Source organism: Eutrema salsugineum, unplaced genomic scaffold, assembly GCF_000478725.1.
Source record: "Eutrema salsugineum unplaced genomic scaffold, Eutsalg1_0 scaffold_10, whole genome shotgun sequence".
NCBI classification, from domain to species: Eukaryota; Viridiplantae; Streptophyta; class Magnoliopsida; order Brassicales; family Brassicaceae; genus Eutrema; species Eutrema salsugineum.
Window position 1 is genome coordinate 11,605,863 of NW_006256908.1, and position 19,851 is coordinate 11,625,713.

Genomic DNA, 19,851 nt, shown 5'->3' on the forward strand with positions numbered 1-19,851 from the left:
CAAAAACCTTTAGCCCAAAACTTAGCCTATGTGCACCAGGCCTGCGACCTCGGCTGCCATCAACATATGCTACCGAATGTATGACTAAACCTTCCCTCGGAGTGAACCCGATACGAAAGTTCCACTGTAAGAAAAAAAAATGTTGAGGCAATTTAGAAATAACCTTAAGCATAATCACCTGGTTTCAGTTAGGCTATCACTAGAAAACTACCTTCTGCCACTCGACAAAGTAACCCCTAACGCGAAAACTTGGACCTTCAGGCTGAATAATCTGGAGAGGCTTAACATCACTTCTATCAACACCCCCTCTACTTTCACCAGGGGTATAATTCCTCAAAGGGTCCGGTGGGGGCAGTGGCACAAACTTACGGTCTTCAAACTCAATCACCACCATGTTTTGCATGTCTACAAGTACATAAATGCCCTCAACTGGACGAGCGTAGCCATTTTCCATAGGGGAATCACTATCAGTCCGACAGTATATAAGGGGCTTCGCAAGCCTACGACTAGGAGCGTCAGCTTCACTGTGATAACCCACACACCTGCACAGTAAATCCAGAGGCAGGCTCAGGGAAAAAGTACACCTTAATTGACAGCTTTCCAGCAGAAACAAGGATGTTATTGACATACCAGGGATCCACCATCACTAGATCCATGTCTTCAATACCTCTCCTCTTCATTGCCTCAATGAATGGGGGGAAGTCTTTGACAATCGCTTCACATTCAGCATATTCAGCCGCATCCTAAAATCACAAGACCTTATAGTGAGAAACTCGCGAACAGAAGTAGCATCTAAATCCACTTAAGAGATTCAATTGCTTAGAGCATACCATGGGTGGCTGAACATCAGGTATCACTTGCGAGGAAACAACTTTTCCCCTGTGATGTCCACCCCGAGTGACAGCATGAACTTCAGATAACTCCACGATCCAGACACTTGTCTCATTAGACGTCTTGTTGTACACAACAAGTCTTGCTCGCCTCGGAGGGAGCTTCATAGGAATCACAGGTCCAGCTTTATTTCTTGGAAGTAGTGATGGCTGGAACGGAGGGAAGAAGTAAGCATCTGCCAGCGCCACAACATGCTTCTCTGGTTCCACTGAAGCCACCTCAATGAAACGCATGCTATCCCTAACCTGCCAAAGAAAAATCATACAGTTTCAGTAAAACCGATGATCATAGCTTGAACATCCTGCTACATTTGATTCGAGAATATTTTCAGAAAAAAAAAAAAAAAAAACCATTCTGATGACAAAGAACAAAGTTTCCGCACCTCAGGGTTGGCACCAGCCGCACGAACAGTCGCCACGGCAACTGATATTTCTGCAGCAGAGAGAGGATCCAACGGGTGTTTTGTTTCCGTCCTTGGCATGACAGAAATTCCTGCATTGGCACAACAGTGATCGCAATATATATTCAATTTCAGAGAAATCACTACCACCATTTTAATTCACGGATTACTATCATGGAGGGTGAATTTAAAGCTGTCTAAGTGTGAAAGAGAAGCCATCAAATACTGATGATAGCAGCACACAGCAACCAATTTCACACAGCAAAAGTAACTATCATCAACAAATCCAGTGAACAAGAACTCAGTAATTTAAACAAATCGCGATCTAAGATCAGAAAACATATAGAGCAGAACAATGATCGATGATCAATGATCCTAAGGCAGATCATAAGATTCTTTAAATTCGGAACGGTTATTCAGTCTAGGAGAGCTGAAATTTTGATTTACCTTTGTTGGCAGGTTTCTTGGCCGTATCAGGAAGCGAATCGACAGGGCGGATTACGGATTCCAAAGCAAGCTTAGAGGCTCGCTGATTCTCACCTTCGGAGCTTCCGCCGGACCATCCAGCAACCGTATTGGACACGGCGGAGGCGAGTTTCGGAGGCGGAGCAGAGCCTCCGTGGTGAGCACATGCCGTCGCCTTTTTCGAAGTTGAGGCCATTGAATAGGGTTCACGAGTTCTCCAAATCCACCAAAATAAGTCTCAACACAATCTACTGACATACAGCAAAACCTATCTCTATCCGTCGCTTGATCTCCCCCCTTCTCTCCACCACTCCCGGTTTTAAGAAAAAGAAGAAGCTCCAAGCAAATTCCACTAAGATTCGAACAGTCGATTTCCCGGGAGATAAATCTCCGATCGCCGATGACACAAATCACAGCTACTGTCTCTCGACTTCAGCTCAGTGAAAAGAAGTTCGGAAGCTTCCACGGACGATGGACTCTCTCCTCACCGGATCTGAATTTCTCAGCAGCGTATCTGTGATCGTCTGTTTCCCGTGGTGGAGGAAGAAACTGATTCTCAATTGCTATTTCCTATTTCGTATTTGTTTTTTTAAAGAGTTTGATTTTGTTGTGGCTCGAGTCCAAGCAGAAGCGGCCAAGCCTATATGTGGGCTCTACTTGTATATACAGTATATTTATAAAAGGACCGGACTCCATGGAATTATTTTTTTTATAAAAAAATAAATCCAACTTGGATAACGACGTGGATGCACTATAGTCATGTCTTCATGAGATGCTCAATTGCAATATATACTGAGAAATATTATTATATACGTGTCAATTAATAATTTAACAGAGTTTAAAATAAGCAAAACGGAAATACAAAGTTACAAAAAATAATTCTAATTAACTTAAGTTTGACGTGTAACACCAAAATTTACTCGTATTAATTGAATATTTTAAATATAGAAATATATTTTGATATAATGTGTGTATTTCAGAAGTTTTGTCTTTATTATCTTGAGATACTCTATTATCTAACGTCTAAAATTACAGTAAATGGTAATCATGATGAGATTATTTTTAGAGAATATATCATACAAATTTACAGCAACAAAATAAAAAAAATGAACGGGATGCGGAAAGAAATTGAACGGATCATTATATGGCAATTTACTCAAATTGCTTATTTGATTTCTTATTCAAAACTTATTCTTTCTAGCTAGTTATCCATTAGCAAAATAGTTTTCAGATTGTTTATTTTGTGACGAAAAAAAATTAGTGACGTTTAACACGTATATAAGCTACATGAAACTATTCAAAAACTTAGAAAAGTTACTACTGATCAAAGTGTTCTTATTTATAAATTCAACCAAATAAAAATATAGTTAGTGTTTGAAAAAGAAATGTGAAACTGAAATATAGTGCAATATATAAATTCAATTTATATTAAAATATACATACTTGCCAATTGCTAAATTAATAAGTTGTAAATATATAAATAGATCGTGAAGTGGACCGCACCATCCATGCAGTCTTGAACAACAAAAAACCGCTGTACTCTACGACTAGCAGACTTTACGAGGCTCACAATTTTTTTCGGATTTTCTATAAAAACAAATCTTAATCCGTCCATGATGTTAGAAATAGTAAAACCTTTTATAGCCTGAAACTAATTGACACGTTTACTTCTGCACAGTTTATATATGTCATTGTCTTCGGTGTGAAACACGTTCTGTTTTTGTTTGTACTTACTGATGATCTTAACTTGACTACTTGTCGTCTTTAGGTTTGCTTTGTTTCTTCACTGAAGCATTTCAGCCTTTTTTAAAAAAGCAAAACGTATCAAAATGCCAATTTCTTGAGTCATTTTGCTAATCGTAATCGATAGGCTGGTTTCGTATTCCGAGGAAAAACACAATAAAAGCCAGAAAAACTGATATCTTTTAAATCATATATGATTGATAGGATCCAATGGTGGATATCAAGCTAATAAAATAAGCTTTAGAAACTAAAAAGAAAGCCTAATAATGCTGAAACTATTGCAAAAAAAATGCTATGAAAAGGTTCAAACAAAAAAAAAACTATTGCAAAAAAGAATAGGGAATTGTCCTAATTAACTCTTTTACGATTAGCTTTGGCAACTCTTTCGATTTCGTCGTTATTCTTTAGTCTTTAACAAATCATGAAGCAATTAATCTTATTACCAATATTTACAGGAACTAACCAGTCCACCACCGATGCAATAAACACACAAAAATTGTTCATATGCACATGAACAAAAAAAAGTAGAAAACTTCACCATTTTTCTTTTTTTTTTTGTTAAAGAAAAACTTCACTAGTTTTCACAAGAAGTTACTGATTGATTTATATACGTCGACGATGACCTGAACCGGGTTTTGATCTGTCGAGAGATGGATCATGGATGATCTCCAGTTGTATGCTTCATGATCCTCACTGCCATGAGTTCCTTCCGTGGATCATGAGAGAACCGTTCCACAAGTTGACACTTTAACTTTCTTGAACCTTTTTACTGATTTATCGACAAGCATTGTGTGGTAAAGTACATAATGTAGGTAGCGTACTTAGCGAAATATCATTCACCTTAATTATAGTAAAGGGGTGTATACCAACAATACGCTTGGTGAAATTCTGCAGTAAATCTCTTGCAAAATGGATATTAAGCAATGTGTCCAACACACTTGGTATATATATATTCCAATAAGATCCGGTTAATACGTTCCAAACGCAACAACGGGCCTGCGAGAGAGAGAAGGCGACAGACTTAACAAATGACGAGCCGAGCTATCTACAGAAGTGCCAATTATTGAACCAAGATTCTTTTGATGTAGACACGAGGATGTTGCCTGCTCTGTAGTGGATCTTGTTCCTTCAGTATTCGCCTACATTAACTTCTTATTTATGTTTTGAGTGGCTGATTTAATGAATTCAGAAACTCCATTGTTATCAAGATTTAAAAACAAAACAGCTTCAAAGTTCCAATCAAAAAGCTTCACTGGATTTGTAAACTAAAATAGTGACTTCTGAGAGGATTACAAGAAAGAAAACTAAAAATATCTCTCACATGGAAACACATTCTGATGAAGGAAGAAAAAAGAGACGCTGATAACATAAACCAAACAATGTGCATAATGGGTATTGACCTCTCTTTTTTTTTTTAATTTTTTCTGGGTTATAGAGGAAGATAAGAGAGGTTCTTCGCCTATAATACACACTATATTCCGGTGGTGGGACTAAATTGGAACTTAAAACACAGCAACCTCAACACAAGATTTACCAACTGTGAACTATCAGTTGTGGCTGCAGCTGGTGAGATGACTTTTTTGTCTTAGTGATCACAGGAAATAGTCTGGTGTTCTTCGAGTAACATCTGGTTCTCCTCTCCTCGGTGCTGGTTCAAACTGCATTCATAGTTTTTTACTTTTAGTTAGTTTTCTTTCCTTCTACACAAATTTCATTAGAAGACAAGACATCTGGGTTTTGAGGCAAGACCTGAATGAAGGTGTGGTTCCTGCAGTCATCAACCTCAAGAATCGAAGCCATGTTCCCACAACGATAACAATAGTTTGGTGCACTGAAGATAGTTACCACCTTTTGCTCCTGTTGACGGAATAACAAGAACAAGTATAATAGTGAGCAAAGAATCTTAAGCCTCGCAAAGCTATGGAAGAAATATAGAAGTGTTGAGTTGAATTATTACATGAGCCCAATTGTATCCATCCATAACCAGCTGATGGGCTCGGGCGATCAGCTTTAAGTTGTTTGAGTGGTTGAACTGTTCGGATATATCCTATGGAAACAAAATGACAAGAGATAAAAGTCAATTAGGAACTTGTTTTAAAAGGAGTGAGGGGAACCAGATTCAGGACCGTTCCGAGACTTGTAATTACCTGACCAAATGTATATCCCGCACCACGTGGAGAGATGCCCCAACCACAACGGTCATCAGGGTCAGACCATAATAAGTCACACATCGGCCCTTCATGAGGCACTTCTTGAACTCGATCAAAATTCCTTATGTTGTCAAGGGTCTCGATAGATGGAGACAATCCACCATGAAGGCAAAATATTTCTGACTCAACCTGCAATGGAATGACATAATGATTTGATGATACCAAAAAAATGTATAGAAAACACCATCGGTTTAGTCAGATAAGTCATACATGTACTCTTCCATATATCTAAGATCTTCCATTCTTTGCATTTTTCAGTATACTAACGTCTTGAAATTGATGTGACACTAGCAAAAGAAATACGACACCACAATACAAAAGCAATTCTTTAGTTCAAAAGAATATTGCCAGCACAAGACAAAGGACAGAGCATCTATATTAAAAGACTCCAGGACTTAATACTTATGTGAACCCCCAACATCATAAAAGAGGAACAAAAGTTTTGAAACATGATAGGCACTAACCAAGGCTGTCAGTGGGAAATAGTCGAAGAGGTCTGTGAAGATTTTCCAAACATTTGCGTTGCCATATCTGCAAGAAAAGCAAGCTTTGTTTAACAAGTTGCAAAATCTACAACCTAAATAATCAAATGCATTTCTAGGTAGAGATTAATAAACTTCAAACTCGGATGTGTAAGATAATACAATGTAAGAACAATATTAATGATGATACAAACTACTTGCATGCAATTAGCAGCATTCTACAGAATAAGGATTTTTTTCAAAAGACTCACTTTCGCAGACATTCATCATAAAATCCATAAACCTGAGTGATCTGCCAGACAGAATAAAAAACGTAAAGCCTGCGTCAGAATGTAAGTTGTAGACAAAAACAAAATTTTACAAGAATACATGTGTGTCAACCAAGATTTCAACGATGGAAAAGGGGCTGGAGATGGTGTACTGTATTACCCTCAGTAGGTGAATTTACAAGTGGAAACAAGGTAATAAGATCATAAAGTATTAGTCTACCTGACGACTTTCATGGTTTCCTCTAAGAATGGTGATTCGCTGAGGATACCGCATCTTTAAGGCGACTAACAGCTGGGAAGAGGATAAAAAGGAGAAACAGTATCAACATACTTCATATTCTGACCCAAAATATTTATATTGTAGACCAAATATATTTAGCACAGTAGATATCGTTTACCAATAAAAAGACAAGGAATGGCTTGTAGATTAATCAGACTACTCTTAAATGGAAAAATAAATTAAAAAAGAGTTCTCAATATATCATCCGCGTACCGTAACAGTTTCAACAGAATAATAACCACGGTCAACGTAATCTCCCATAAACAGGTAATTGGTATCAGGGCACTGCAAAAGAGAGAAAATCGAATAGCTAAGAATACATGGATAAACAAAAATCAGTGGCAGGGCCAAATGAACGAAAAATGGTAATTGATAGACAAGATGCATGCTGAACAGAGATAAAACTAGCATCAATTGTGCTTTCTCAGTAAGTTTCATAGATGTTACCATTCCCCCGATACGGAAAAGCTCTGCAAGATCATGGAACTGTCCATGAATATCACCGCAGATTGTCACAGGGCTTTTCACAGGCTGCATGCAGGAAAGAGTTAAGAAACGTGGTTAAAGAATGAATCCATGGGCTAGTAGCACAGTCAACCACATTCAAAATATAATCGCCAAGAGCGGTGAGAGATTTAATCAACCAAAGAGAGATGCAAGACCAAGAACTAACCTGAACGTTGCTTTCATCCATTAAGATCTCCTTGGCTTTCTCGCATAATGCTTTAACCTAAGAAAATAAAACAATCCAGCATATGATATTCAACTCTTTAACTTCCTAAAGACATAAGGATTACCAGTAATAGTAACTATTAATGAACACAAGACTCGAAAATGTATACTTATAGAAATCGACTTGGCACATGCAGCAAACAGGAACATCAGTCACACCAAAAAAAAAAAAAGTGTGCAAGTATTGATCAGGGTTTTGGCTGATATGAGTTACTGAAGGTCCTTTTTGAGTTCCAATAGCTCTAACACCAGCAAAAACGGGTTTCCTTCTACTTTTCAGTTTTGATTCCCCTAATTGAAAAAGCCAGTAATAATGCGAAAAAAAAAAGAAATCTTATCATCTACATCAAATCACACCAGCTCAAGGAGAATCCCGAATGTCAGAGGAACCCACATTACCAGGCACATAAAAACACGAGCTTAGATGTGGTTAATCACTTTATGTTAAGAATCCGATGCAGCCAAAATTCATCATCAAACCATAGAAGCAAAGCCAATTCTCCAACCCATAAAACTGCGGTGAAAACGAACACAAACGTCAAGATCTAACATTTTCCAGAAGATCTTCATTTGGATATAATCGAAAATCCCCAAACTCAAATCCGCTAATCCCATACCCGACGAAAGCACAATCAGAACCCAAAAAAAAACTATTCGACTCGACACAAAGGCCAGATCCAATCATCGATACAACCCAAGTCCATAAGACCATAACAACAAAGTCGAAAAACGTGAAGGGCAAAGGAAAAGCCATCATCTAAGGAGAAAGTGGCAGGCACCTGTTGCTCGGAGAGGGGCTTGCACTGCATGAGCTGCGAGATCTGCTCATCAAGATCAATGGTTGCGTCCGTCGGTATAGAATTCGCGCCCATTCTCGTTACTTTGTTTTTCGTCCTCTTTTCTCTCGTCCGATCCAGGAAACAGATCAGGGACCAGGACTAGTTTTCCAAATTAGGGGAAGCCCAAACCCTAAATTGGATGGGATCTGCGTATTCTTCGCTTCTTTCCACTTTCTAGCTCTCTCTCTCTCTTTCTCTCTGTCTCTCGCTTTGTGTGCAGTGAAAGAAGATCGAATTTGAGATGGCGCGTGAGAAGAGCGAGTGGTTTGTAGCTTTCGAGCTGTATATCTGGTTTTACTATAATACCCCTTGATTATTATTATTTTCGGTCGACAAAATTTTGTACTAATTATACCACCTTGATTTTACTCTTCTTTTTGAATTAAATCTTAAATAGTGCGTATATAAACCCCCAAAAATTGCATTTTAAAATTGATTTCATTTCAATAAACTGTGTTTTTAGTTTTACATAACATATTACAAGGACCAGCTCAATCTTTGCTAGAATAATTTGCAAATTGGTACGAAATCGTCACTGGAACGTGAGGGATTCATAGAACCGGTTGAAGGCTCCGCAATTTGTTCGGTTTAATCGAACCAGTTCCAACTTATTTTTATTGTTTCTTTTTGTTTCGCCGCTTATTTCATTGTTATCGAGAAAAAGAATTAGCTTCCTTCGCTTATTCTTTCACTAAGGGTTTTGTGCTCATCTCTCTCTCTCTCTCTCTCTCTCTCTCTCTCTCTCTCTCTCTCTCTCTCTCTCTCTCCTCTCCGACTCTCCGTCTCTCCGTGATGGCGACGAGATCTGATTCCGGTGAATGTTTTGGGCAGGAGAAAACTTCGCTTTCTCAGGATGATTTTGCAGAAGACTCCTTAAAGATCGTTTCTTTGCCGCCAGTAGAGAAGGACTATGGTGGAGAGATAAGCCCAAAGAAGCAAGTCAAGTCTTCGCCTTTTACTTCTGTTTCCGAGAAAGATGGAGAAATTGCCCATGCGGATTCTGTTGAAGTTTCTTTCTCCGAAACAAGTTTGTTGCTTTCCAAAGAACCCGATGCGATGGATGTGGATTGTCCTGCAGTCTTTTCTGTGCCTGAAGCTGGCTCCGCGTCTCTCGAAGAGGAAAGGATTGGTGAACAACTGAAGCCGATCAAGGAAACGTTTGCTGCAAACATCTCTGAGATTTCTACAGAAGGCGATCAATTTGGAGATGATGTGCACAAGATGGAGGAGGAAGGTGTTGAGACTGATGGGTCCGTTGTTTGTATCTCTGAAATCCAAGGCGTGAAAGAAAGTTTGAACTCCGAGAAGAAGGGACAAGATTCTGATGTCCAGAGACTTTTGGAGGCTGAGAAGAGAAGATTGTTGGCTGAAATCGAAGTTGGGACGATTTTCAGGATTAAGGACGATGTGGGCAAGCCCGCTATGGCTTCTGATTCCCATAAGATCGAAAAGAATGGGAATGGGAATGGCTCTGAAGAGCAGCATGAGAAAATGGAAAGAGTGAGTGTAAAGGACAATGCTTTTGTTGGGAGATCTGTGAAGATCGATTTGGTTGATGATACTGCGTTGCTCAATGTTGTTCCTTTCTCCAAGAAAGGTAAAGATCATCCTAAGAGACCAGGAACTGCACACGCTGAGAAGGATACACCAAGAAAGCATAAGAAAACTGGAGAGAAACCAATTGGTGGGAAGCAAGATAAAGGAAGTGCTTCTAACGTTGTTGAAGGGAATGCATCAACCAAACTTTCTGAAACAAATGGGAAGCAGTTGCGGATAATGTACACTAGAAACCAAATGAAGTCGATGAGGAATGCCCAGTCTGCGAATCAGAAGAAACTATGGAGTGACATGTATGCTAGGCTCCCACCTGAGCTGGTGACCGAGTACGAAGGTCTAGTTAGCTTGAAGAATCAAAAGACTTCAAAGTCTAATCTGAGGGACAGTGGCATCGGTATTCTCGGTAACCCTCCAATTACTTTTCTTTTTATCTTATTTGCTGCATTTTGTGTTCTTACCTCCTGTCAGTTGAACATGTTGAGCAAAAAAATAGGTCTAAGAAAAATATCTCACTCCAGTTTTGGACTATCTAGCTCATGTATCTTTGATGCATTTCTGTGTGTGCCTCTCTCTCTCAAATGGATTTTCTTTGCTACGGTTATATGGTCTTTTCTTTCTCCAATGGGTAATCACAGTCAAACCCAGTCAGGTTTAGTGTCAGTGAGTACTCTTTCAGCAGTGCTTGTTCCCAGATATGTCTATATAAACCACTTCATTGTGTTTCATCCTCTGTAGCCTTGTTGACGATTTTGATGTCTGTTATATCTGGCCGAGAGCTCTTATCTTGTTTCCAGATCTGTTCTTCATTTATCCATTCATCCATTCTCTTCTCGGTTCCAGTCACATGTCGTTTTGATAGGGGCCTTTTGATTTCTTTTCCACAGGTCCCATATCGGCTGTGCCAAGACGAAACCGTGTGAATATCTTTGTACAGTGAGCCGTGAGCTGAAGAAATCTTTCAAAGTCCCTTGTTCACCAGTTTTCTCTTTTCTTAGACACAAAACAAGTTCTTTTTCGCTTGCATGAGCTAACACCTCAGTCATTCTTTCTGTATATAGATTCTTTGGTTCAGATTGTAAAAGGGGAATAGAGAGGTTCTTTGGCTGAAAGTGTGTATGGTCATATGATTCTTTGGCTGAAATTGTATATGTTCATACATCTTCAATAAATTGAAAACCTCGAAAGCTAATTCTTTCTCTGAAGTTAGTTCTTATCTGTTTCTACGCAAGTTAGTACACTGAAATTCAAAATTTGACTTATTTTCGTCTTGAGAAAATTTAGACACCAAAGAAGGAATGGATGACTTAACTCTTGAAGAAGAAGAGGATTACACTGAAGATAATGACGATTACAATAGCATTTTGAAACCTGCGTTTGCGGTGGATGGAGAACCTGATTTTGATTCTGGACCACCAGAAGATGGGCTTGAATATTTAAGAAGAGTCAGGTATTTTTGTCTCTCTATTTCCATGTTTCTGTCTATCTGCATTTTTTTGGGAATATATGGTTAAGTTGTTTCCGCATTTTAGGTGGGAGGCTAAGCGAGTTCCGAATGTAAAAGTAGCCAAGCTAGATGGAAGCAAGTACAGAAAGAAAGAGCAAAGTGTTTACATGCCACAAATACCTGAAATCCACAAATGCCCAGAGCACCTGTTACCAGTCAAAGAATGGGAAGACTCATTGCTTTCTGACTTCTTACAACTTCGCCTGGTATATTTCGTCTAAGTAACTAACTTGCATACTATTAGTGTTTCTCTTAACGGACAAGAAATGAAGGTAATTGTTATGGTCTTTTTTACAGGCTTTATCGCAAGATGCCAACAAGTATTGTGAGGATGAGACCATGTCAAGTCAGTCTATAGAAGATGTGCTCATGGAGATATTGAAGAAGCGTCTCCACACAGTGACAGATGAGTCATTCGGTGAGGTGGTTTCAGACATACAAGGAATGGACTCGGTGACGCGGGTATCGAAGCTGAAAAAGCGTATATGTTTGGTTGAGAAGGAGAGCGGTTTACAGAGCAGTGACTTCAAATGGATAGTAGCATTGTGTGCATCAGTGGATACTCCTTTGGATGCTGATACTTGTGCTTGCCTCAGGGCTCTTCTGAGGAAGTGTGCGAGTCTTCGTGCGTTAGAGGTTGAAGATGAACAAGTTATCATCATGGCAAATATGCTCATCACCATCGCAGGCAGATATTTTGGCCAAATGGAATAAGAGAAGAAGTTTAGTTGACGAGTGATACTCTTACTTTGAATTTGTCATTGTTGAAGGAAGAGGAATTACATTACTCGAAAAAAAAAAAAGAAGAATTACTTTACAATGTTACCTTCAGTATCCATGATATTAACTTTCAAAAAATTTCAAGCACAACCAATTTCAGTATACAATCCACCCAGGTGGATCTCAACCAGTCAACACATGATACGTTAAACAACAAATAATTTTAGTATTTTAAAATTTTCCAAAATTTTCGTTTGCTCAGATCAAATCCAGATTTTGTGATTTATACTAAGTGTCAAATAAAATAAATTTTCAACTGGAATCATAAATTAAATATTCATTTTTTCAATTGGCAACTATGTATAGGGGAGCACTCTCAAATGCAAGCAAATATTCTGGTGATGTATTAAAAAGTCCAAGTAAGTAGCCGACATACAATCTAATACGAAACCACAAAACCGACACGCAAGTTGAAAAGTGGGTAATAATCTTCTTAGACGAAGGGTTAATGGAAACGGCACGCAATCTGAGAGAGAGTTTATAAGAAGAGAAAGAGGAAAAAGAACAACAAAAGTCAAATAAATATCTCTCGACCTCTCTTTTCTCTATTGATTCTATCGCTCTGCGCAATACGTATCTATCTATTTTCACGCCTTCTGTGTCCGATCCCAAAAGGTAACCAAACGAATTTTAGGGTTTTTCCTCTCCCCCACGCCTTTACCGTTGATTTCTTCGATTCGTTTTTGGATTCTCTTGCCGAGTTTTGAGGTTCTGTCTCTTTATTCTCTCTCTGGATTTCGAGTTGCAGCTAGGGTTGTATGCTCATTGCAATTTCTATCCTTTTTTAATTCCCTTTTTGAGGTGAACATTGTTCTCCTATTTGCGTGATTCGGTTGGCATTTGGTGTTGTTATATTCGTTTTTCCTTTTCCTCGTTGGATTATGCTATTCTCCGAAGACTGGACTTTTTTTTCCCCAATTCGTCTTGAGTTATTCGGTGGATTCGATTATGATATTTGAGTTTCCAGCTTTTTGAGTTTGATGGGTCTCGTTTATTTAAAGTTCTTAGCTTGCTATTGATTTCGTCGTTTGCTATTGTTCCAACTGCGAAACCCGTCTTTTGATTTTCCAGGATTTCGTAATTCGACTTAAAGATATATTAAGTAAAGGGAGCAGCTTCGAGGATTTGAATTATTGGTTTTGGTAACGAAGGATTTGTTTGCTAGAGATTTGCGAGCTAGTTTTGTTTTTAGGACGTCACGCATTTCAATTATGAGTGCATCATGGGCTGATGTGGCTGACTCAGAGAACACGGGTTCTGGGTCTACTAGTCAGAATTCTCATCCGTCACGGCCTGCTTATGTTCCTCCACATCTAAGGAACAGGCAAGCATCTTCCGAGCCTGTTGCTCCATTGCCAGCAAATGATCGTGTTGGCTATGGTGGTCCACCTTCTGGGTCTCGATGGGCTCCTGGTGCTACCGGTGGTGGAGGTGGTGGTGCTTATAGGGCTGATGCAGGTCGCCCTGGCTATGGCTATGGTGGACGAGGAGGTGGTGGTTGGAACAACAGAAGTGGAGGGTGGGACCGTAGGGAACGTGAAGTAAATCCCTTTGAGAACGATGATGCTGAAACAGAACCAGCCTTTACTGAGCAGGATAATACAGTCATTAATTTTGATGCCTATGAAGATATTCCGATCGAGACCAGTGGGGATAATGTGCCTCCTCCTGTTAACACATTCGCAGAGATAGATCTTGGTGAGGCTTTGAATCTAAATATCCGTAGGTGCAAATATGTAAAGCCAACACCCGTACAGCGTCACGCCATTCCGATATTGCTTGGAGGGAGGGATTTGATGGCCTGTGCTCAGACAGGGTCTGGGAAGACAGCTGCTTTCTGCTTTCCAATAATTAGTGGAATCATGAAAGATCCGCATGTACAGAGACCCCGTGGTACACGGACAGTCTACCCTCTTGCAGTCATTCTCTCACCAACAAGGGAGTTGGCAAGTCAGGTTGGGGTTCCCTTCCAATGTCAAGATTCTATTCGCTTTATTAAAATTCAGTTTCACATCTCATTCTGTGATTTTGGCAGATACATGATGAGGCTAAAAAGTTCTCCTACCAAACTGGTGTGAAGGTTGTTGTTGCATATGGAGGAACACCTATTAACCAGCAGGTAATCAATTTGCAAATAATTTCTTTTTCCTGCGTCTGGTTGTGACTTCTGAATTATGCTTCACACGTCTGTCACTGCTCTCTATTTTATAACCTGTCACTTTGACTTATTGTTTGGGTTCTGCAAGCGTGTTCCTTTCCAAGGCTACTCACCTTATTTAAAAACACGTTTTGGTTTTGGAGTTGATATGTGTTAATCTGGTTTTGACCTCGTATGTTGTTGTTTGCGCAGCTCCGGGAACTTGAGAGGGGAGTTGATATTCTTGTGGCAACTCCTGGTCGATTAAATGATTTGCTCGAGAGGGCTAGAGTCTCTATGCAGATGATTAGATTTTTAGCTCTTGATGAGGCCGATAGGATGCTGGACATGGGTTTTGAACCTCAAATTAGAAAGATTGTCGAACAAATGGACATGCCTCCACGTGGAGTTAGACAGACACTGTTGTTTAGTGCTACTTTTCCAAGAGAGATTCAGGTTGGCTTACTTGTTTGTAAATCAATTTTTGTCTTAATTCACCTTTTTGATATCATGGTTTGGGAACTTTGTCACTTTCTGATTATTATTTCCTTGCTCGAAATTCCTATTCAAGTTTCTTTGCCGTGTGTGTCAATTCTTGTGTTCATTCTTGCAAATTATTGGCTAGATGCATTTTCTGTATTATGCTTCAGTCGTAACACCCTTCTGCGTCCAGTTAAGTTCTTGTGGTTCTCTGGCAAAAACAACGGAAAGGAGAATATCAAGACATAAACTGAAACTGTATGACCGCTGGTAGTAATATATGTCAGTGATGATGGTGAACCTGTTATGACGAGCTTTAGATTGATTTAAGTTCATGCTTCTGTTTCTTGTGTGATTAAAGCTGCATAATACTCGTTACCAGATTGCTTCTGCATTTTAGAAGACTAGCATATCTGCTTACATATTCATTTGAGTTAAACTGCGTTTAAATATTATAACAGCGTTTACATATTCATTTGAAATTTTGAGAAGATTAGCATATTTGTTTCTTGTGCAGAGACTCGCAGCTGACTTCCTAGCAAATTATATATTTTTGGCTGTGGGTAGAGTAGGTTCAAGTACTGACTTAATTGTCCAAAGGGTTGAGTTTGTCCTTGATTCTGACAAGAGAAGTCATCTTATGGACCTGCTTCATGCTCAGAGAGAGAATGGCATCCACGGCAAGGTAAAATTGATTCTCCTCTTTTGGAAGGTTTCACCTGGTCTTGTATCATATTCTGGCATGCATTGTCATACTTCTGATGATTGGAATTTTTTCCATAATTACAGCAATCCCTAACCTTAGTATTTGTGGAGACAAAGAGATCAGCCGACTCTTTGGAAAATTGGTTGTGCATCAATGGGTTTCCAGCAACCTCCATTCACGGTGACAGAACACAGCAGGTTTGCTAATTTATTTGAAGCTGAAAATCTTGCATGTTAATGTGGACATCAAAATCCAATCTTGCCGATTCAGTATTGATACCAACGGGAAGATCGTGTGTAGAAATATATTCCATTGCAACTAAAGCTAAAACCATAGCCAAAATCTGAAGGAAACTGTTGTACTGAACCCTTGGTGATCATTTCAAGCTAGTTTGTTTTCTACTGGTTAGATTTACTAAGTTATGTTGTGTTGTTATGTATGCATTGAAGGAAAGAGAAGTGGCACTGAAGTCCTTCAAGAGCGGGAGAACACCGATTTTGGTTGCAACAGACGTAGCAGCACGTGGTCTCGACATTCCCCACGTGGCTCACGTTGTGAACTTTGATCTACCAAATGACATTGATGACTATGTCCACCGTATTGGACGAACAGGACGTGCTGGCAAATCAGGGCTTGCAACTGCCTTCTTCAACGATGGCAACACCTCAATGGCTAAACCGCTAGCTGATCTGATGCAAGAAGCTAACCAGGAAGTCCCTGCGTGGCTCACACGATATGCATCGCGTTCCTCTTTTGGTGGTGGTAAGAACCGGCGGTCTGGTGGTCGGTTTGGAGGCCGTGACTTTAGAAGAGAAGGGTCTTACAGTAGAGGAGGAGGAGGAGGTGGTGGTAGCGATTACTATGGCGGTGGAGGAGGATATGGTGGTGGAGGAGGATATGGTGGTGGATATGGTGCTCCAAGTGGTGGATATGGCGGAGAAACTCCAAGTGCTTGGGACTAAGCTCCCAATGTTTTGTTTTGTTTTGGTTATAAATGCTGACTATTTATTTTTCTTCTACATTCCCAAAGAGAGAGAGTATGTATACCTACACTTATGTGAGTTCATTCAAGAGATGGATATATGACTAGTGTTGCTGTTTTAGGCGTTTTGATCTTTTTAGGGGATGTCCTAAAAATAGCAGTCACCAGTTTCAAAGTTTGTGTCCAATTTTTGATCATGTTGCTTGGTTTCTCATAACACAACTTCACTTGTTTGTTTTGACATCCATAAACGTTTTCTTCTTTTCAGTTTTTTTTTTTTTTCAAATGGTGGAACACTGATACTCATTCTCATTGATATGATTTGAAGATATCGTCAAGAATAGGTCAAACTTCTCCAAGATATTCACAAGGACCCCAGAAATGAGTCTCAAAAATCATTGCTCTTTTCTTTTTACTACTTATTCAGAGGATCAAAGTGAGAGAGAAGGGCTAACATTGACCAACAAAAAAAAAAAGAAATCCCAAATCCAACTCAGAAATGATCTACTAAATGCACAACGTCTCCCAGCAAGGGACAAAAGAAATGAATCTCAAACAATTGTTCTTTTTTTACTATTGAGGATCAAAATGTGAGAGAAAAGGGTTACACATGGACAGAGACAAATTTCTCAAATCCAACTCAGAACTGATGTGATGCTAAATGTATTGTGTCATCTCTCCCTCTTATCATAAATGGAGGGGTTTTGTATAAAAGGGTCTAATCTGCGTCTATCAGGCATATTTCTAAAACAAAAGAGTAAAACTGAAAAATCCTATTTGTTTGGGGTATATTCACTCAGAGTACGCACCTAAACTGGGCTAAGATTGCAATGTGGCTAGAAGACCATTGTGTTGATGGGAGAGCTGTGTTTTTCCTCACTACCATTTCATCCATTAGTTCCAATAAGCTTTCCACTCTCAAATTATTCCCTGAAATAACAAAAACCATTCGTACGCACTTGAGAGAAAAGCTTCAGAGGAAAAGGGAGTTAGAGTATGTAATCAAACAAAACAAAACAAACCTGTGTAGAATATGTAATCATGACAGCCTGTGAAGTCCTTGGTACAGATGGTAAACACTGGCTCGTTTGTATCACGATGTATGCTCCTCCTGTATTTATCCCATCCTGGACCTATTGGGAGTCTCGACAATGCTGAGTATGCACTCACCTATTCGGTACATTCAGTTTTTTTTTTTTTTTTTTTTTTTGCTTAGTCATATGTCTCAGCAATAAAAGAGAGGCAGAGGGTAATGACTTGAAGGAAAATGTTACCAGAGGCAAATCATGAACCAACTGTGACTGAGGTTGCAGGATACCAAAAGGGTCAACCGTCAAATCCGGGTGCTGCGGGTGGATACTCCCCATTACAACAAGCGAATGAGCAGCACTGAAACGAAATTTGCAAAGGGAAGGTTCAGTAATCTATAAACATCTCATGTATTTGGCTTAAAAATAGGTAAGTGCGTCAGCCAGACCTCCCAGGAACCATGTTGAAATCTCCACACATAATCATAGGCATATTTTTGTCACTCACAGCTACTCTTGCAATCCCTTTCAATAATGTGTGAACCTGCCAGAGCATCACATCCTTCATTTCTTCTGGGATATCTATACACGTGTTTGCCTAAGCTCAAACAAATAAAATGAGCAAATTAATCAGTCTTTTCATGTAAACCAGCAAGAAAAGTAAAATAACACAGCAATGATCCATGGGAAGAGAAGTAACTTACCACACAGATTAGCGGATGCTTCGCAGAAGGACCAGCCGGCTGCTGAATAGAAAATTTTGGTTCTAGAACGACTATCAACCCAATGTTATCCTAGATCAGAACAAAAACTGGAATTAGTTATCTCCACAAATAACTCTCCAATACGTCAGCTGTGATGTCAAAATGTAAATGCATCTCAAAGTACCTTGATCAGTCGTTCAGAAGCAAGCGCCTTTTGGTTATCAGGGACAGAAGCCTCGACCAAAGCCTGAGCACACTTGTTGAATTCAATATCATATTTCCGAACAAATGAAAATCTATCCCGCTTGAAAAATGTTGCACAGCCATCAATTGTACTTGCTCGTCCGCTCAGAACCTCATTAGTCCTCCTCTTGTACTGAACATCATATCCAAACTTGTCCAATCCAGGAGCTAGGAAATCTTCCAAATGCCCTTCTTGTACCTGCCAGAGAGAGAGAATAATAGAGGAGTTGAGAAAAGGCTTAAACTGTACACACTACAAGCGGCTGTTAAAACAATATATGTACAGACTACACATACCTCTTGCAGGCAAACTACATCTGCACCATAACGAAAAATCTCCATAAGCAAGTTCGTTCTACGGTATGTCCAAGTACGAGCCCATGGAGGGCAGTAACTGAATCGATCGCTAGTGGCAGAGGTGTCAGACAAGATGTTATATGAAAGGACAGTAAAATTTCCTGGCTGCCTCATCGCATCATGAAGTCCACTAATAGCAATCAAATAACGCGGAAATGGTGTAGGGTATCGAACAACACGGTTAGCAGTCGAGACTATACGTGATCCCAAAATCGTTCCAGTCTTTGCAGAGACCACAGAAACCTCTAGCTTCAAAACGCAGTCCAAATCCTCAGGTGTTGGCATGTATGTTCTACAATGCCCGACCTCACGTAGTGTTGTCTCCTTCCCTGTTGCGCCGTGGTTATTATTGTTTTTTATCACGTCGTCTTGGATGCCAGATTTCTTTGATTCCTCATGTGCAGTCTTATGAAAAGGCCACGCGTCTTTAAAGCACTTTGATGAACAGTGGTAGCTTTTCGCAATAAGACTCTGACGCTGTGCACAGTAATTACATTGTAAGGTGGCTTGTTCTGACGGATGCAGATGACAACGTGTAGCATTCTTATTACCCTCTACCCGATACCTGCAAAGATTGTAAACCCAGAGACTAAGATCTAAGCTGAAACCAGAATACAAAATCTCAGTCAAATCCTTAAGTCCCCAACAAGATTCTTCGTCAACAAGAACATATAATCCATAGAAATTAAGTTAACTGAGAAAGAAACACAAACAAAGATTCCAACTTTCGTAACCAAGATTCCAGCTTTACGAAGAAAGGTTCTTCTTTTTCTCATAAAAACCATACAAAACCCAAAGCTAAGAAAGTGGAAGGCGTTACCATTTGTATCTCAGGTATAAACCGTCGACCGGAGCCGACGCCGGCACATCGGCGGTGGACCTGGTATTATTCGGCAGAGAGACAACCACGTTCGGCGTTAGTTCCATGTCAAGAATCGGAACCTCCGACGGTATTTCCAACCCTAATATGCTCAGCATTGCTCTTTCTTCGACACGCCCTGTAACCTCCGAGTCAAAGAATCGAACACCGAAAGAAGCTTAACGATATATGGAGAGAAGACG

General features: G+C 39.7%; 5 protein-coding genes across 10 annotated transcripts in view; 2 read left to right on the forward strand and 3 right to left on the reverse strand.

Moving 5' to 3' along the window:
• The window catches only part of LOC18027721 (copper methylamine oxidase), a 4,976-nt gene extending 2,629 nt beyond the window's left edge, over positions 1-2,347 (reverse strand). The window contains exons 1-6 of the mRNA XM_006411443.2: positions 1,739-2,347; positions 1,274-1,383; positions 831-1,136; positions 631-743; positions 212-542; positions 8-124 (exon numbers count right to left, since the gene is read on the reverse strand). Coding sequence (XP_006411506.2) covers positions 8-124; positions 212-542; positions 631-743; positions 831-1,136; positions 1,274-1,383; positions 1,739-1,952 — 1,191 coding nt within the window. The 5' untranslated portion in view covers positions 1,953-2,347. The remainder of the gene's footprint in view (positions 1-7; positions 125-211; positions 543-630; positions 744-830; positions 1,137-1,273; positions 1,384-1,738) is intronic.
• Positions 2,348-4,725: 2,378 nt separating this feature from the next.
• LOC18027722 (serine/threonine-protein phosphatase PP2A-3 catalytic subunit) lies at positions 4,726-8,548 on the reverse strand. Of its 2 annotated transcripts, XM_024147882.1 has the most exons (12): positions 8,250-8,301; positions 7,830-7,832; positions 7,414-7,463; positions 7,188-7,271; positions 6,954-7,025; positions 6,681-6,752; positions 6,443-6,483; positions 6,174-6,240; positions 5,647-5,838; positions 5,457-5,546; positions 5,249-5,356; positions 4,726-5,157 (listed from the first exon to the last, which is right to left on the reverse strand). In XM_024147882.1, exons 1-12 carry the CDS (start codon positions 8,299-8,301, stop codon positions 5,092-5,094), a joined length of 897 nt encoding a protein of 298 aa, XP_024003650.1. In that variant the 3' UTR covers positions 4,726-5,091. The 2 variants fall into 2 exon arrangements, with proteins under 2 accessions (XP_024003650.1, XP_006411507.1); XM_006411444.2 differs by lacking the exon at positions 7,830-7,832 and having other exon boundaries at positions 7,414-7,470; positions 8,252-8,548.
• Positions 8,549-9,041: 493 nt separating this feature from the next.
• LOC18026444 lies at positions 9,042-12,219 on the forward strand. Of its 4 annotated transcripts, none has more exons than XM_006411446.2 (4): positions 9,042-10,271; positions 11,150-11,315; positions 11,398-11,578; positions 11,670-12,219. In XM_006411446.2, exons 1-4 carry the CDS (start codon positions 9,104-9,106, stop codon positions 12,084-12,086), a joined length of 1,932 nt encoding a protein of 643 aa, XP_006411509.2. In that variant the 5' UTR covers positions 9,042-9,103; the 3' UTR covers positions 12,087-12,219. The 4 variants fall into 4 exon arrangements, with proteins under 4 accessions (XP_006411509.2, XP_024003980.1, XP_006411508.1 ...); XM_024148212.1 differs by having other exon boundaries at positions 9,042-10,262; XM_006411445.2 differs by lacking the exons at positions 11,150-11,315; positions 11,398-11,578; positions 11,670-12,219 and adding an exon at positions 10,753-11,118.
• Positions 12,220-12,671: 452 nt separating this feature from the next.
• On the forward strand, positions 12,672-16,654 carry LOC18026445 (DEAD-box ATP-dependent RNA helicase 37). Of its 2 annotated transcripts, none has more exons than XM_006411447.2 (7): positions 12,672-12,767; positions 13,224-14,107; positions 14,188-14,271; positions 14,503-14,745; positions 15,287-15,454; positions 15,559-15,672; positions 15,925-16,654. In XM_006411447.2, the coding sequence occupies exons 2-7, from the start codon at positions 13,364-13,366 to the stop codon at positions 16,435-16,437; spliced, it is 1,866 nt and encodes a 621-aa protein (XP_006411510.1). In that variant the 5' UTR covers positions 12,672-12,767; positions 13,224-13,363; the 3' UTR covers positions 16,438-16,654. The 2 variants fall into 2 exon arrangements, with proteins under 2 accessions (XP_006411510.1, XP_024016822.1); XM_024161054.1 differs by lacking the exon at positions 12,672-12,767 and adding an exon at positions 12,788-12,860 and having other exon boundaries at positions 15,925-16,437.
• A 599-nt stretch (positions 16,655-17,253) lies between these two features.
• Positions 17,254-19,767, reverse strand: LOC18026446 (carbon catabolite repressor protein 4 homolog 2). The gene is made up of 8 exons (XM_006411448.1): positions 19,610-19,767; positions 18,730-19,354; positions 18,374-18,631; positions 18,190-18,279; positions 17,935-18,083; positions 17,732-17,846; positions 17,480-17,627; positions 17,254-17,387 (listed from the first exon to the last, which is right to left on the reverse strand). The coding sequence occupies exons 1-8, from the start codon at positions 19,765-19,767 to the stop codon at positions 17,254-17,256; spliced, it is 1,677 nt and encodes a 558-aa protein (XP_006411511.1).
• Between the last annotated feature and the right edge of the window lie 84 nt (positions 19,768-19,851).